This window comes from Rhinoraja longicauda, chromosome 2, assembly GCF_053455715.1.
Source record: "Rhinoraja longicauda isolate Sanriku21f chromosome 2, sRhiLon1.1, whole genome shotgun sequence".
Lineage (NCBI taxonomy): Eukaryota > Metazoa > Chordata > Chondrichthyes > Rajiformes > Arhynchobatidae > Rhinoraja > Rhinoraja longicauda.
In genome coordinates this window covers 79,234,858-79,249,511 of record NC_135954.1, presented here as the reverse complement: position 1 = coordinate 79,249,511, position 14,654 = coordinate 79,234,858, and the positions used below count along the sequence as shown (strand labels likewise).

At 39.4% G+C, this 14,654-nt stretch overlaps 1 protein-coding gene across 2 annotated transcripts in view; it reads left to right on the top strand.

Moving 5' to 3' along the window:
- Nucleotides 1-14,654, top strand: part of LOC144606105 (aryl hydrocarbon receptor-like) — a 163,707-nt gene that overhangs the window by 103,952 nt on the left and 45,101 nt on the right. Inside the window, exon 4 of one of the 2 annotated variants that reach the window (XM_078421921.1) lies at nucleotides 6,937-7,026. In XM_078421921.1, coding sequence (XP_078278047.1) covers nucleotides 6,937-7,026 — 90 coding nt within the window. Of the gene's footprint in view, nucleotides 1-6,936; nucleotides 7,027-11,408; nucleotides 11,473-14,654 lie in introns of those variants that run through there. The other variant, XM_078421931.1, reaches the window with a different exon arrangement.

The following is a 14,654-nucleotide window of genomic DNA, read 5'->3' as shown; positions in this document are numbered from 1 at the left end:
TGAATTTGAGTGCAAGATGGAAATTGGTGGTTAAGTTATTGAAGTCCATGAGTTCTGCATGGGTGCAGGAGGTAGCCCTGTTACAGTCGTCATTGCAATGGACTTCTCCTTTTCTCTGTGGATGCTGTCTGACCCGCTGAGTTGCTCCAGCTTGTGTCTATCTTCTGTTTAAACCAGCATCTGCAGTTCCTTCCTACACATTTTTATCTCTGTTTGTTTTGTTGTCACCTTCTCCTAGTTAATAATGATGTATGCTACATTTTCCTTTAATGATCCTCTTTTGATGTCTTGTTTTCACACTTTACCCTTCCTTATCTCTGTCTCCCTCTCCCCTGACTCTCAGTCTGAAGAAGGGTCACGACCCAAAACGTCACCCATTCTTTCTATCCAGAGGTGCTGTGTGTCCCGCTATATTTCTCCAACATTTGGTGTCTATCTTTAGTGTAGAGTCTGGGGATAGGGCCAGTGTACACCTGGAACAGGGATTGTTTGACGTTCCTTACAAAGAGGCAGGAATAGCTGGAACTCCTGAATCAGGATACATTGGGAACAGAGTTAATATCTACTCTCCAGGTTTTATTTAGCAGTGCACATCAAGCAAAGGGGGAAGGCAAAGTCCTTTTATTAATCACTAGACCAAGTGGGCCCAAACCTCTCCTGTATTGGTGCAGCACCCTGTCCTCCTCCCCTCCCCTATCTCCTCAACTCCCCTCTCCCTTCTCCCCCACTCCCCCCTTACCCCCTCCCTCCCCCTCCCCTCCATTTAAACTTTAAAATGTGAATAACAAAAGATATAACACCGATTTCAATAAAACTACTTGCATTATCACTAAAGTGACAATGGTGAGTAAGATGGGCCTAAAATTGTCGCGCTATCTTGTACCGTTTTCATTTTTTAAATTTCCTATTTCAGATACAGCGCGGAAACAGGCCTTTTCGGCCCACCAAGTCCGCGCCGCCCAGCGATCCCCGCACATTAACACTATCCTACACACACTAGGGACAATTTTTACATTTACCCAGTCAATTAACCTACATACCTGTTGTACGTCTTTGGAGTGTGGGAGGAAACCGAAGATCTCGGAGAAAACCCATGCAGGTCACGGGGAGAACGTACAAACTCCTTACAGTACAGCACCCGTAGTCAGGATCGAACCTGAGTCTCCGGCGCTGCATTCGCTGTAAAGCAGTAACTCTACCGTTGCGCCACCGTGGCTGAAGTTCAGTCACAAACAAGATAACAAACGAGAGTTTTAGTATATAGATTTCTGATTATTGTTATTAAGTTAACTAATGGTAAAGTCTATTGATCCAAAAGGTTGACTTTATTTTTCTTTGCACTATTGCACCTTTCCAGCATTCTATTCCAACTAATATTTAGTCTTCTTTCCGGAAGATTGCAGGGTCTTAATTATATGGTGATTGGCTACTCTAAGCCGTGAGCATCTCATCCTGACTTCAGATATTACACCTTCTATATTCACAACTCTTCCGGCCCAACCTTTTGGATTTTCACTATTCTCATCGTTCCCCCTCTTCAGCCTTACATTTTTGCCACTTTTGTCATTTAAAGACCCTGCTGTCAAAAAAAATTGTCTGAAGAAAGGTCTCGACCTGAAACGTCACCCATTCTTTCTCTCCAGAGATGCTGCTTGTCCCGTTAAGTTACTCCAGCATTTTGTGTCTACCAAAAGATTTTGAGCTCTTTATAACATATCCCTGATATTTTAAAACTCTTGGATTAGAATGGATTGTGTTCCTTGAATAATTGAAATGTGTGTTACATATTGAAAATTTTAAAAATGTAATCTGAAATAAATATAGAAAATGATGGAAGCATGGAAAGAAAGACAAAGTTATAATTTTGGTCGATGACCTTTCTGATGACCTGAAATGTTAACTCTGCTTCTTTATCCTTTGAAACTGCTCTGATCTACTGAGTGTGGCATTTCTGTTTTCACAAGTTATGGAATTGGCAGCACTTAGTGTCCTTTTGCCGATGATATTCCAACAAGGCTTTTGGTTAGGATGTTCCAGGATTTGGACAACAATATATTTCCAAATGGCTTGGTATAATTTCCAAATATATTGTCGGGTGAAGTTATTTTAAGGACATTCAAATTAATATTCATTAATCATGTACATAAGATCTTTGTGTTGGACCTGTGCTTAAAATCTGCTGTAATATAGTTCCAGAGGTAAAGCAGATATTTTGTTTAGTATAGTTTAAAGATACAGTGCGGAGACAGGCTCTTCGGCTCACCAAGTCCGTACCGACCAGCGATCCCCGCACATTAACGCTATCCTACACGCACTAGGGACAATTCGCACTTATACCAAGCCATTTAACCTACAAACCTGTACGCCTTTGGAGTTCTATTTTTATGTTACTTAAGTAGTATTCTTCAAACAGGTTGTTTTAAATAAACTCACCAGTTGCAACATCGATTTAAAATGAATTGGCATAAAATGGTATTTTGTTGCATATTCTTTACGTAAATATAGATCTTACTGTGACAGTGACCTAATACTCTTGTTCCTGGGATATTTTTCAGTTTCCTCCCTGTGCCTCGTGGAATGCTAAAGGCTTGGTGTTATTTGCAGACCAATTTGCATTTTTCAAATGACTGTTTTTTGTTGCCACAATGGCGGGATTGGAATAGAAAGCATTGATTCCATTTCTTTAATCATTACAGGCAGCTGTTGCCACACTGTAAGCCACTAAGATGGTACAGCAGAACTAGACTGAAACTTTTGAGTCTGTATGGAATTGCATCACACAGTTATTTTTTCGTTATTTTTCTTGGGATCCGGACATTGCTAATAAAACCATAATTTATTACCTTTCCCGATTGCCTTTATGAAGGTGGTGGTGAGTTTCATTCCTGAACCATTATACTTACTCTGGTGAAGGTAGTCTAAGGCTACTGTTTTGAACACAGTTCCAAGACTTGGATTGTTTTATCTTCCTTGTTGACAAGTCTACTTCCAAATTGGAATACTTTGAACTTTGGTTTAAATGGATGGGAAGGGAGGGGAAATCAGCAGGTTCTGTTATTTCCATGTACCCGACTCCCTCTTCCCCTTGGTCGCAGTGGTTATGGATTCAGTGGGCACTGTTGGAGTAGCCCGGGCAATTCATTACAGTGCATATTGTGAATGTTATTCATTGCAGCCTGTGCTACAAAGAATGAATGTTTTGGATGATAGGGCAATTTGGAGCTTTGCTCAACCAATGGAACATACATATATATATATATATATATATATATATATATATATATATATATATAATATATATACACACGCCTGATCCAGCTGAGCTTCCATGTCAACCAGCTTGGTTTTATTTTTTTATTGTCACTCGGCAAGAGCGCAGGAGGGTGAGGGGTGATCTTATGAAGGTGCACAAATTCATGAGAGGAATAGATCGGGTCGATACACAGAATCTCTTGCCCAGAGTAGAGGAATCGAGAACTAGAGGACATAGGGTTAAGGTGAGGGGAGAAAGATTTAATATGAACCTGAGGGGTAACATTTTCACACAAAGGGTGGTGGGTGTATGGGACAAGGAGGTAGTTGAGACAAGTACTATCGCAACATTTCGACAGGTACATGGATAGGACAGGTTTAGAGGGATTTGGGCCAAACACAGGCAGGTGGAACGTGTAGAAGGGACATGTTGGCTGGAATGGGCAAGTTGAACCAAAGGGCCTGTTTCCACGCTGTAAGACTCTATGACTATGTATCAAGATGCAGCAAAATGCTTTGCTATGTGTGCTGTCCACACAAAATCATAACATGAGTTCAATCATGGTGGAGAACTCAGCAGTGGTAATTCAGTTGAATTACATTTTTAGTTGGTAAAACTCTCTTGTTGGAGATGGTTGATGCCTGCACTTTAGTGGCATGAATGTTATGTGCCACTCATCAACTCGTGGTTGAATGCTGCCTAAATTTTGCTACGTGCAACCTTGGACTTCATCGCATGCTGAGGAATTGTAAACAGAATCGAACATTGTGCAAATGTCAACAAACATCCCAGCTCTTGACCTTCTGATGGAATGAAGTTCATTAATAAAGCAAATATTGCGGGTTGGACCATCGCACATTACGTCCTGATATGCTGTGCATGTTTTATAAGTTCCTGCCATGTCTTCTATTCTGCAACTGCCAAAAAAAAAAAATGAAATTTGGGGGGGGGGGGGGGGTGAAAGTTAGCAGGGTGAAGAGAGGCTGCAAAATGTCACTGGTAGACAAGATTGAGGGAAATCTAAAAGCATTTTATAAGTATCTTAAGTTTAGTTTAGTAATGCGCAGTGGGCACAAGCCCTTCGGCCTACCGAGTCCATGCTGACCGACAATATTAGTTGTATCCTACACGCGAGGAGCACTTTACAGAGGCCAATTACCCTACAAACCTGCATGTCTTTGGAATCTGGGAGAAAACCCCCACAGTCACCTGGAGAACATAGAAACTCCATTCAGACAACACCCTTAGTCAGGATCAAATCCAAGTCTCTGGTGCTGGAATGGTTCAATGGTGCTTTTATTGTTTCATGTACAAATGCACAGTGATAATTATTTTCTTACTACAGTCCAATACAGCATTCCCATACCCAAGAACATACCCGATTAGCATATGCACAGAAATCGTCCACTGAGCCCACATGCAAGAGATGCCATGTTTTGGTGCCATTTTCAATGGCAGCACCGCTGTGTCACTGTGCTGCCTTGAGGGCAAAAGGAAACGAGAAAAATAGGAGAGCCTAGTATGAAAGAAAATTGGCAAACTGTATGTGAAACGAGAGAGTAGTGGTAATGTCTGAATTGACTGCTTACCTGTGTTTGCTCAGGAAAAGGTCATTATAGTTGGAAAGCAGCAGGTGGGAGAGGTGGGTGTGCAGAGAAGAGTGAAATTTCAGAACATGTTATGATTTAAAAAAAGATAAGATATTAGATCTTTCAGCAGGCTTAAAGGTGAATAAATAAATAAATCACCAGGGGTGTTATGGGATGTAGGAAATTGCTGGGGCCCCGCTGAGATATTTAAATCTTTGCCGACCACAGGACATGTACCAGGAAACTGGAGGACAGCAAATGTACTACCCTCATTCAAGAAGGAAAAAGGGATAAGCTATGGAATTACAGGCCAGTGAGCCTAACGTCAGTGATAAAGGAAGTTATTGAAAAAACATTAAGTTATAAAATTAATCTACACTTCAAAGGCAGAATTAATTAAAGATAGGCGGCCTTGTTGTTAGGAAAGATGCCATATGAACAATTTGAATTCATTTCCCATTGAGGTACAAAATATATTGTTGAAGGCAGTGCGATTGATGTGGTCTATGTGGATTTCAGTAGGTTTTTGACACTATCCTGCAAGGCAGACTCATCCAGCTGGAAAATTAGATCCAAAATTGGCTTCATGATAAGAGACTGAGGGTGATAGTGAAAGGTTGATTTAGTGATTGAACGCCAGTAACTAATGGTGCACCATTCCCACCATTTGTTTTATGTACCAATTTGAATATAAATGAAGAAGGTATGATTAGTAAATTTGCAGATGACATAAGAATCAGTGGTGTTGTTGATCGTAATGAAGATAGTTATAAACTGTAGGGTGATAATGATCAGTTGATAAAATAGGTACAGCAGTGGAAGTTGTTGCTCTTTGGGAGGATTAATAAGGGTAAAACATACACACTAAATAATAGGACTTTGGGAAGTAATGAAGAACAAAAGGACCTCAGTATACAATTCCAGGAATCCCCAACAATGGCAACATGATAATCTAAGGTGGTAGATTTGTTATCATAGGCAAAAATGGTGCTGGTAAGGAGATATTGTATGTTTCCTTTCATTAGCAGTGGTATACAATATAAGAGAAAAGAGGTTATGATAATACTTTATAAAATGTTGATTAGGTCACGGCTGGAGTACTGTCTGCAGTTCTGACACCATTTATACCTCCCGCTGCCTCGGCAAGGCCAGCAGCATAATTAAGGATGAATCGTACCCTGGCTACTCCCTCTTCTCCCCTCTCCCATCAGGCGAAAGGTATAGAAGTGTGAAAACGCGCACCACCAGATTCGGGAACAGTTTCTTCCCAGCTGTTATCAGGCAACTGAATCATCCTACCACAACTAGAGAGCAGTGCTGAACTACTATCTACCTCTGGTGACCCTCAGATTATCTTTAATTGGACTTTGCTGGCTTTACCTTGCAATAAGCATTATTCCCATAGTATCTATACACTAAATGGATCGATTGCAATCATGTATTGTCTTTCTGCTGACTGGTTAGTACCCAACAAAAGCTTTTTTACTGTACCTCGGTACATGTGACAATAAACAACTGAATTGGTCACTACATTACAGAAAGGTTGTGATAATACTGAAGAGGATGCAAAGGAAATTCGCCAGGTTGTCGCCTGGGATGGAATGTTTCAGTTCAAAGACGAAACGGGAAAAAACTAAATTTATTTCCCTTGGACTAGAAGAAACTGAGGGGAGTTCTGATGGGAAAAATACAAAAGTGAGAAAATAAATAGATAATGAGAAATGTTTTTCTCATAGCAAAGTTAGCTAAACTAGAGGGCATAGGTTTAGGGTAACTACTTTAGAATAGATCTGAGGAAGAGCTTTATCCATCCTGCAGGTAGTTGGAGGAGGGGCTCCTGTCTGGAATACTTCCTTGCAGCGCCAGAGACCCAGGTTCAATCCTGACCATGGGTGTTTGTCTGTGCGTAGTTTGTACATTCTCCCCGTGACATGCGTGGGTTTTCTCCGAGATCTTCGGTTTCCTCCCACACTCCATCGGAGCTTGACAGTTGTACATTCGCCTTGCAAGAAGGTGTTATTTACCTTATTGTAGGAAATGTTGTTGTTATCTCATTATTGATCCCTTAATTGACTATATTCTTTTCCATTGCAGGCTCTCAGTGGATTTGTGCTAGTGATTACAGCTGAAGGTTTAGTTTTCTACACATCATCCACCATTCAGGACTATCTAGGATTTCACCAGGTAGGTTTCTTTCCTTTTTAAAATATGTGTATGGATCTCAAAAATAACTAGCTCAATGATCACAGTTTTGGATTGTTGTTTAATATTCCAAGTTTGCATGTTACCCTTTGCGTGTGAAATTCAAATTAGACTCCAGGAATGTAATTGCTCTGGTATTTCCTTTACTATTAACTGTTGCTGAGATATAATTTGTTGCCAGTCAATATAATTGTTTATTTTTCAGCATTTATGCTGAGCAAAGGCTCAAAGGTACTATTTATTTATTATTTCACTCAAAATCTATAAAAGAACCATACATGGTAAGCTCTATTGTTACTAAGCTGAATGTCATTGCAGTTGTCTGGAGAACCAATGTAAACTGGCTCGCTTTACACAATGTATTCAAAGTTGCAATTCAGTAGTTCACAGAACTGAATTTTAACCTGTTTTCTATTATAGTTCTGTGTTCTTGATTAGTTTTTTGGTACATTTGTGACGATTTCACAGTTTTAACACTCATTGAGCAAACAACATACCGTTTAGTTTGTTGAGTAAAGTGTTTTGAGGAAACTTTGAACAAGAAGGATTGGATGCAGTTAAATTCACATTTTTTGAGCCGTGAATCCTTTTTGTACTGTTAGAGGTTTCATATCCACATTTCTGACAGATGTAGATATTTAGAAACTGAGTGGTATCTGTCACTGTGCATCAAATTTTCACTGGGTTGCAAATTATTGAATGTGTATTCAAAGGACCACTGCTGCAATGTTTAATAGCACACAAGACCCGAGGTGTTGTGCAAAGCCCATTCATTAGTGGACAAGGAAAGGCCTTTGACCTGCACAGAGTTTATCAGCTAAATCTGAGGCTGAGTCCTATGGTGGTGGGTTTTGGAGGTGGACCGAGAAGATAGTTGCGGGGGAGGGGGAGGGGGAGGGGATCAGGATTTGGACATTTTGAATAGGAAGATAATGATCAGAAAGCTGGAACTATCTGGCTAATATCTTTTGTGGAATGGCGTATTAGGGGAAGTGTAATAAGCCTGGGATTGGAAGCGTAGTTGTCATCCATCCCTATTAGCCTGTGCCTAGTTGTCTCCCCGACACACCTCCCCCCCCCCCCAACACCCTTCCCATTTCTCCCCCTCAGCTCACCTCCCCTTAGTCTTCTTTCCTAATCTGTTACTGCACTCTTCAGCAGCTCCCAGGAAGAGACAGCCACCAACCTTCTTCAGAGTCTCCCTCTGACAACTCACTGCACCCAATCCCCACACCTTTCCGCCAAACACCAACCCTCCACGTGTCAGAAGCCTCTTTTCCAACACCTACAATGCAGCTGCGAACACGTGCACTGCTGCGCCCTGCCCGACATCAATGGGCATCTTTGAGATTCCTGACACCAGAAGCATCCACTTTTCTCCTGCACATTTTCACTGATCTGCAAATCCCTGGCCCATGACTTCTGAAAACAGAGAAGAAGCATGTGGTGTGTAAATGAAAACTTGGCCTGTTGTTGGCTGCACCCAGAATTTCAGTGTAAATGGCAGAAGGAGTGCATCACCTCCTAAACTACCTGCCCCTTCTGTGCAAAATATGCCAGTCCCACACTGACCTCAACAGCCAACGCGCGAACCATAGAACTGGAGTAAAAACATATCATCCTCAACCCCCTGTGGCTCTCATGCGATAAGATACTGCACAAAGGGTTTCCAACTTTAGAAATTTGGCCACAGGCTGATTCCTCTGTGGAGGAGGTGCTGCTACCCTCTTAGGTTATTGGGCCATTTTGCAGAAAATTGTATGCTGGTTAATGTGGCACTCAAATGTCAGTTCCTGTTGGATGTTGTCAAATAAGTGAGTTAATAGTGGGATATCTACTTATGATATGGAATTCTGATTGTTATTTGGTGCCATTTGTGGCTTAATGTTGCTCTACTAATGGTTAATGTTTGATAGATAGCAGGAAACTGCTATTCAAGGTTATTAATTCGTAATTAAGATTCAAGACAAAAAGGGTCAAGTTAATTTAATTTTTAAACATATTTGATATTTTCAGAAAATAAATTAATATTATTGAGACATTCCAAAATAGCAATAAAGTTAATACATTGCCAATTGATAAAAATATTGCAAAACATGATCAAAATAATTTAGATTACAGAAGTTCAGACAGTGGTAATGTCATAAGGAATAGGTGTAGAATTAGGCCATTCGGCCCATCAAGTTTACTCCTGGATTCAATCATGGCTGATCTATCTCTCCCTCCTAACCCCATTTTCCTGCCTTCTCTCCATAACCTCGGACAGATGTACGAATCAATAAACTATCTATCTTTGCCTTAAAAATATCAACTGACTTGGCCTCTACAGCGTTCTGTGGCAAAGAATTCCACAAATTCACCACCCTCTAACTAAAGAAATTTCTCCCAAACTCCTTCCTAAAAGAACGTCCTTTAAGTCTAAGGCTATGACCTCTAGTTTTAGACTCTCCCACTAATGAAAACATCCTCTCCACATCCACTCTATCCAAGCCTTTCACTATCCTGTATGTTTCAATGAGGTCCCCCCTTGCTATCTTTGCTGTCTTTTCAAAGTAGCATTTGAAGTTGGCTTTAAAAAGCAATGGGGCAAAAAAGTTACTTTGGTTGCACCTAATTGATGAATTCCATCAATGGCACTGGTCTTTGAGCAGACTAGCAGGCAATCTTTTGTGAAGACCATAGGAACTTGACACAGAACGGCCACATATCTGTTTGGCACACACTAAAAGGCTTTAAATTATTGGCTTTTGTCCTATAGGTATTCAAAAGTAAATGATACATTAATAGGACTGACAGCTGGTGAATGATTCTAATCTTTGTGGTTTATTTTGCATGCCATAATATTAATTCACAAAGAGCGAGAAATGAAGCCTTATAGCACAATAAAGAAAAATCCAATGAATTGTTTGTTCATCTTATTCTTTCTAAATGTTAACCATTTCATGTGCAATAGATGCCCTGGTATGTGCATCCATGAACTCACTTTCGACCTGAAACGTCACCCATTCCTTCTCTCCAGAGATGCTGCCAGTCCCGCTGAATTACTCCAGCATTTTGTGTCTACCTTTGATTTAAACCAGCATCTGCTGTTCTTTCCTACAAAACTCACTTTCCAAATGTCTCCCCTTCCTTAGCTAAGTAGCTACCTTTTATCGCTGAGCACCCAGAAAAGGAATCCTCTTGTTTCTTAATTCGACCTAATTAATTAGAGGAAAAAATGAACAGAAAACCAAATGTAGGTTCCCAAAGGCAAGTCATCCGCAATTGCATACATCACTTTATTTTGACTCGCAAATCTTTTAAGATTATTTTATATTTTACACAATTGCACGTGCAGATTTTCATAATTCAGAATTCAGTTAACTGTGGGGAGAATGTTCACTCTTCCCAAATTGTGAACTCAAAGAAGACACCATTATTTGCCTGCAAGTTCATCTGAATGAATTTCATTATTAAAACAGGTTGCATTAAAAGGTGCAGTCTTTTGATATTTTAGCCATTTAAAACAATATGCTTGCAGTACAGTTCTTTCATGTTTGAACATGATTGGTGTAAGCTCTTGCTCTGCAATCAGGTTATCTTGTTGTTGAATGTATTCCTGAATTGCTTCCAAGTACGATTGCAAAATATTAAACTTTAGCATTGATCAACTGCCACTTAAGTTTAAAAATATGGTTTATTGTACAATTAAAACATCAACAATCCACTTACTTCTCTTTTAAGCAAATGAACTGCTGGATTATGTCTAAAAAATAAATTTGTTTTATTTAAAGTGAATGGCCTTGCTATGTACAGTAATTTGAAGATTTGTAATTTTAGTAGAAATCAAAATTTCCTCTCTCAAGTAGGCATTTTTGCAGTCTTAGGCTTTCATTGTGTGATTTTTCTCCCAACTTGTGCGCTCAATCAACAATAATAAAACCTGTGTTTGTATAGTGCCTTTAATGAAGCAAGGCATTCCATGGAGTTTTGAAAATTGGTGGTGTTGAGGATGGTTTTTAAGGTCACAGAATGACAGGGTTCAGCTGAAAAGTTAAACAGAACAATGACAAATGGGATTCAATGCTGACAAAATGCAAGATAATGCATTATAGGAAGGCGAGTAAGGGTAGGGTGTACACAGTAAGTTGTCGGGCCTTATGGAGTGTTCATGAACAAAGGGACTCGGGTATGTCTGAAAGATCTCTAAAAGAGGTAACACAGATGGATAAAATGATGAGCAAGCTATATGGGATGCCTGCCTTCATTGAACATGGAGATCATGTTACAGCTTAATGTTTGGTTGGGCCACACCTGGAGTAATTTGTGCAATTCTATGGTTCCCACATTAGGAAGGATGTGACTGCACTGGAGAAGGCAAGGAAGAGATTTGCTGGCATGTTGCCAGGATTGGAGCTTTTCCATTGCAAGGAGAGACTCGAACGATAGGTTTGTTTTCTCTGCATCAAGGAAAGCTTTGACTCTATTTGCTTGCCTTTTGAACCATTCCCTGTGATAGCTATTCCTAAGAAGTATCTTTCAGTGTCAGTCTTGAAAAATTGACTCGGCCCAATAACCATTTGGGGAGTGAGTTATAATTTTGAGCATTTTTATCAAGACGTTTCCTGATTCATTTTGTAACTATTAGACATACTAGCTCTACTTCAAATGATACTCCTTCATTCCATTTTCACGACCAGGTCAAGTAGTCGTGAAAATGGAATGAAGGAGTTTCATTTGAAGTAGAGCTAGTATATCTAATAGTTTCTGTATCCATCAGCCCAGTCTGAAGAAGGGTCTCTTCCACCCCCCCCCCCCCCCCCCCCCAAACGTCACCCATTCCTTCTCTTTGGAGATGCAGCCTGTCCCGCTGAGTTACTCCAGCTTTGTGTGTCTATCTTCAGTTAAATCAAATGTTGTCCTAAAATCACAGAGATACTAGACAATTTATTGAAATCTATCATTGGGTCAGATACTATATCACTTCTGGTGAATCTACTCAGTGCTCTCTATTTATCAAATAAAACTTCAGTTCCAAACCAAAGAGGTTTACCAAACCTCATAACCAAACCTTCACCATAACTGAAGCATAATCCACTTGAAATTAAGGCTAACGTTCCATCGACCTTTTTTGGCTATTGCTTAAACAGTTTATGTGCATTGATATCGACGTTCATTTCATATTCTACAGGTCTTTGACTTTTACCTTAATATAAAATTTACATTTGTCTTTCTAAGAGTCGACTCCCCATATTGAGACCTTTTTGGTTTAGTGAACGCACTTGGCTTTTGACATTTTCTGTTCGGAGTTCACTGCGTGCAGTGTTTTTAACACCTGCTGTTCCGTCATTAAGCTATCCCCGAGGATCAGGCCCCACAAAACAAGGCATGAACCCTTTTTCTTCAACATTCTACCTAGTTTTCAAAAACCTTATGGCATTTCTTCTAGCAAACATCCTTCGAGGCAAACCTACCTCTATCGTAGGGGTTAGGTGATCCAATCCTGGAGTATGTCTGTGTTTAATCCCAGTGTTTTTGCAGTGCCGCCTCGTACCACCGAATTTTGTCCTTTCCATTTTAAGAATAAATATAACGTTTGCCACGTTGTATGATTTACATTATAATTTAGCCAGCATCAGTATTTAATTGATTTGTATTCCTCTTTACCATTCTTTTTATATATTAACAGACACTTTTTCTGATAAGGTTAACGTGTAGATTATTATTTAATATTTTGTTTAAATTCTATTTTTGAACAGCTCTACTGTATATTCTTTCTCTGCTGCTCTTTGTAACTTTGATTCCATTTTTTGCCTGGAAGAGTACTGCATGTAACTCGGTGTTTAGGTTCTTAAAACTGAAAGGTTAGGAGATAAAAAAGAGTGAAAGGTTAATATGTAAAGATATCCATTCAGGTAGAGTGAAACATTTTCAAAAGAAAATGAAATTTTAAATATTATATATTGAGACATTATAGAAGTCAATTTTATACAAATGCAATTTTAGGCAGACAGTGGTGTGTATAATTTTGCAAATCTCGTTAAATGCAGGAAGTGTTGCTTTTATGAAAGTATACATAAGGTTTCATTGGCATGACGCAGATAATTATGGTAACCCTAAAGTCAACACCACTTTCATTGGACCAGTAGTGAATAAGGGAATCATAAAGATGATTTACAAGTTCATGAAAAATCCTAAAAACAATTGATGAAAAGTTCATTATAATGTGCTGATGCCCCAGTGCTTCGTGCAGAGTTTTGATTATAACTATCAACATCAGGTATTATTTATTACATGTTGATTTAATAGGTTAGTAAATATTTGTGCAGACTTTAGGCTGATTACTGTTTTGTGAAGAGCCTTGAAATTTATTTAGAACCTAACTCTCCCAGATCTCCCACTGTCTTCCTGTCTCCACCTATATCCTTCCTTAGTCCCGCCCCCCCTGACATCAGTCTGAAGGGTCTCAACCCGAAACGTCACCCGTTCCTTCTCTCCTGAGATGCTGCCTGACCTGCTGAGTTACTCCAGCATTTTGTGAATAAATCTCTCTAAGTAAATCACTTTGTTTTTATTCAATTATCAAAGATGAAAAATTAGTGTGTTATTGATTTTGTAGCTAGTTGATCAATAATGAGGTTAAATCAACAAGCATTCACCTGAAACCTTGCATATCCATGTTCTCCAGAGATGCTGTCTGACCCGCTGGGTTACTCCAGCACTTTGTTTCTTTTTTTTGTAAACCAGCAGCTACAGTTACTTGTGTGTACATCAGATCAGTTATTGGATTTCAGTGGTTCCAATATTTCAGCTATAAAAAATGTTGGCATGCCTGTCATATAAGGGATCATGCTCTTATTTTCAGAATGAGAGAATCAGAAATTGAAATAGAACCAAGTTCATAATGAAATGTCTCCGCAAACCTTTTACTTGGTGACGGTCTACATCCGAATAGATTATAAAGTGATGACGTGGTCTGCTTAATTATAATAAATCATCAGATGATTTTTAAACTTATTCTCTGCAATCAAGTAGAATCAGGCTATTCGGTCCATCAAATCTACTCCACCATTCAATCATGGCTGATCTATCGCTCCCTTCTAACCCCATTCTCCTGCCTTCTCCTCATAACCCTTGACACCCTAATCAAGAATCTATCTCTTTCTTTCTTAAAAATATCCATTGACGGCCCCAACAACTTTTTGTGGCAATGAATTCCACAGATTCACCACCTTCCTACTTAAGAAATTCCTCCTCATCTCCTTCCTAAAGGAACGTCCTTTAATTCTGAGGCTTTGACCTCTGGTCCTAGACTCTCCCACTAGTGGAAACATCCGCTCCACTTCCGCTTTATCCAAGCCGCCTGCTATTTCTATCTTCAGAGTTTGGCTTCAAAATAAGATTTAAAATTGCACTCAGGAAAAATGGACGTTTAGAAAAGAATGTTGTTGACATTACCGATGGTTTCTGTTTGTATAATCCAAGTTGCACGTTAATTTGATTTACACTTGAATAAAACTAACTTGCTGTTCCGTGCTTGTGCTTTATCAAAATAATTAATTTCAAAAACTTAAGTCATTTGTGTACAAAATCATGAGAGGAATAGATGCGCAGTGTTGGGGAATCAAGAA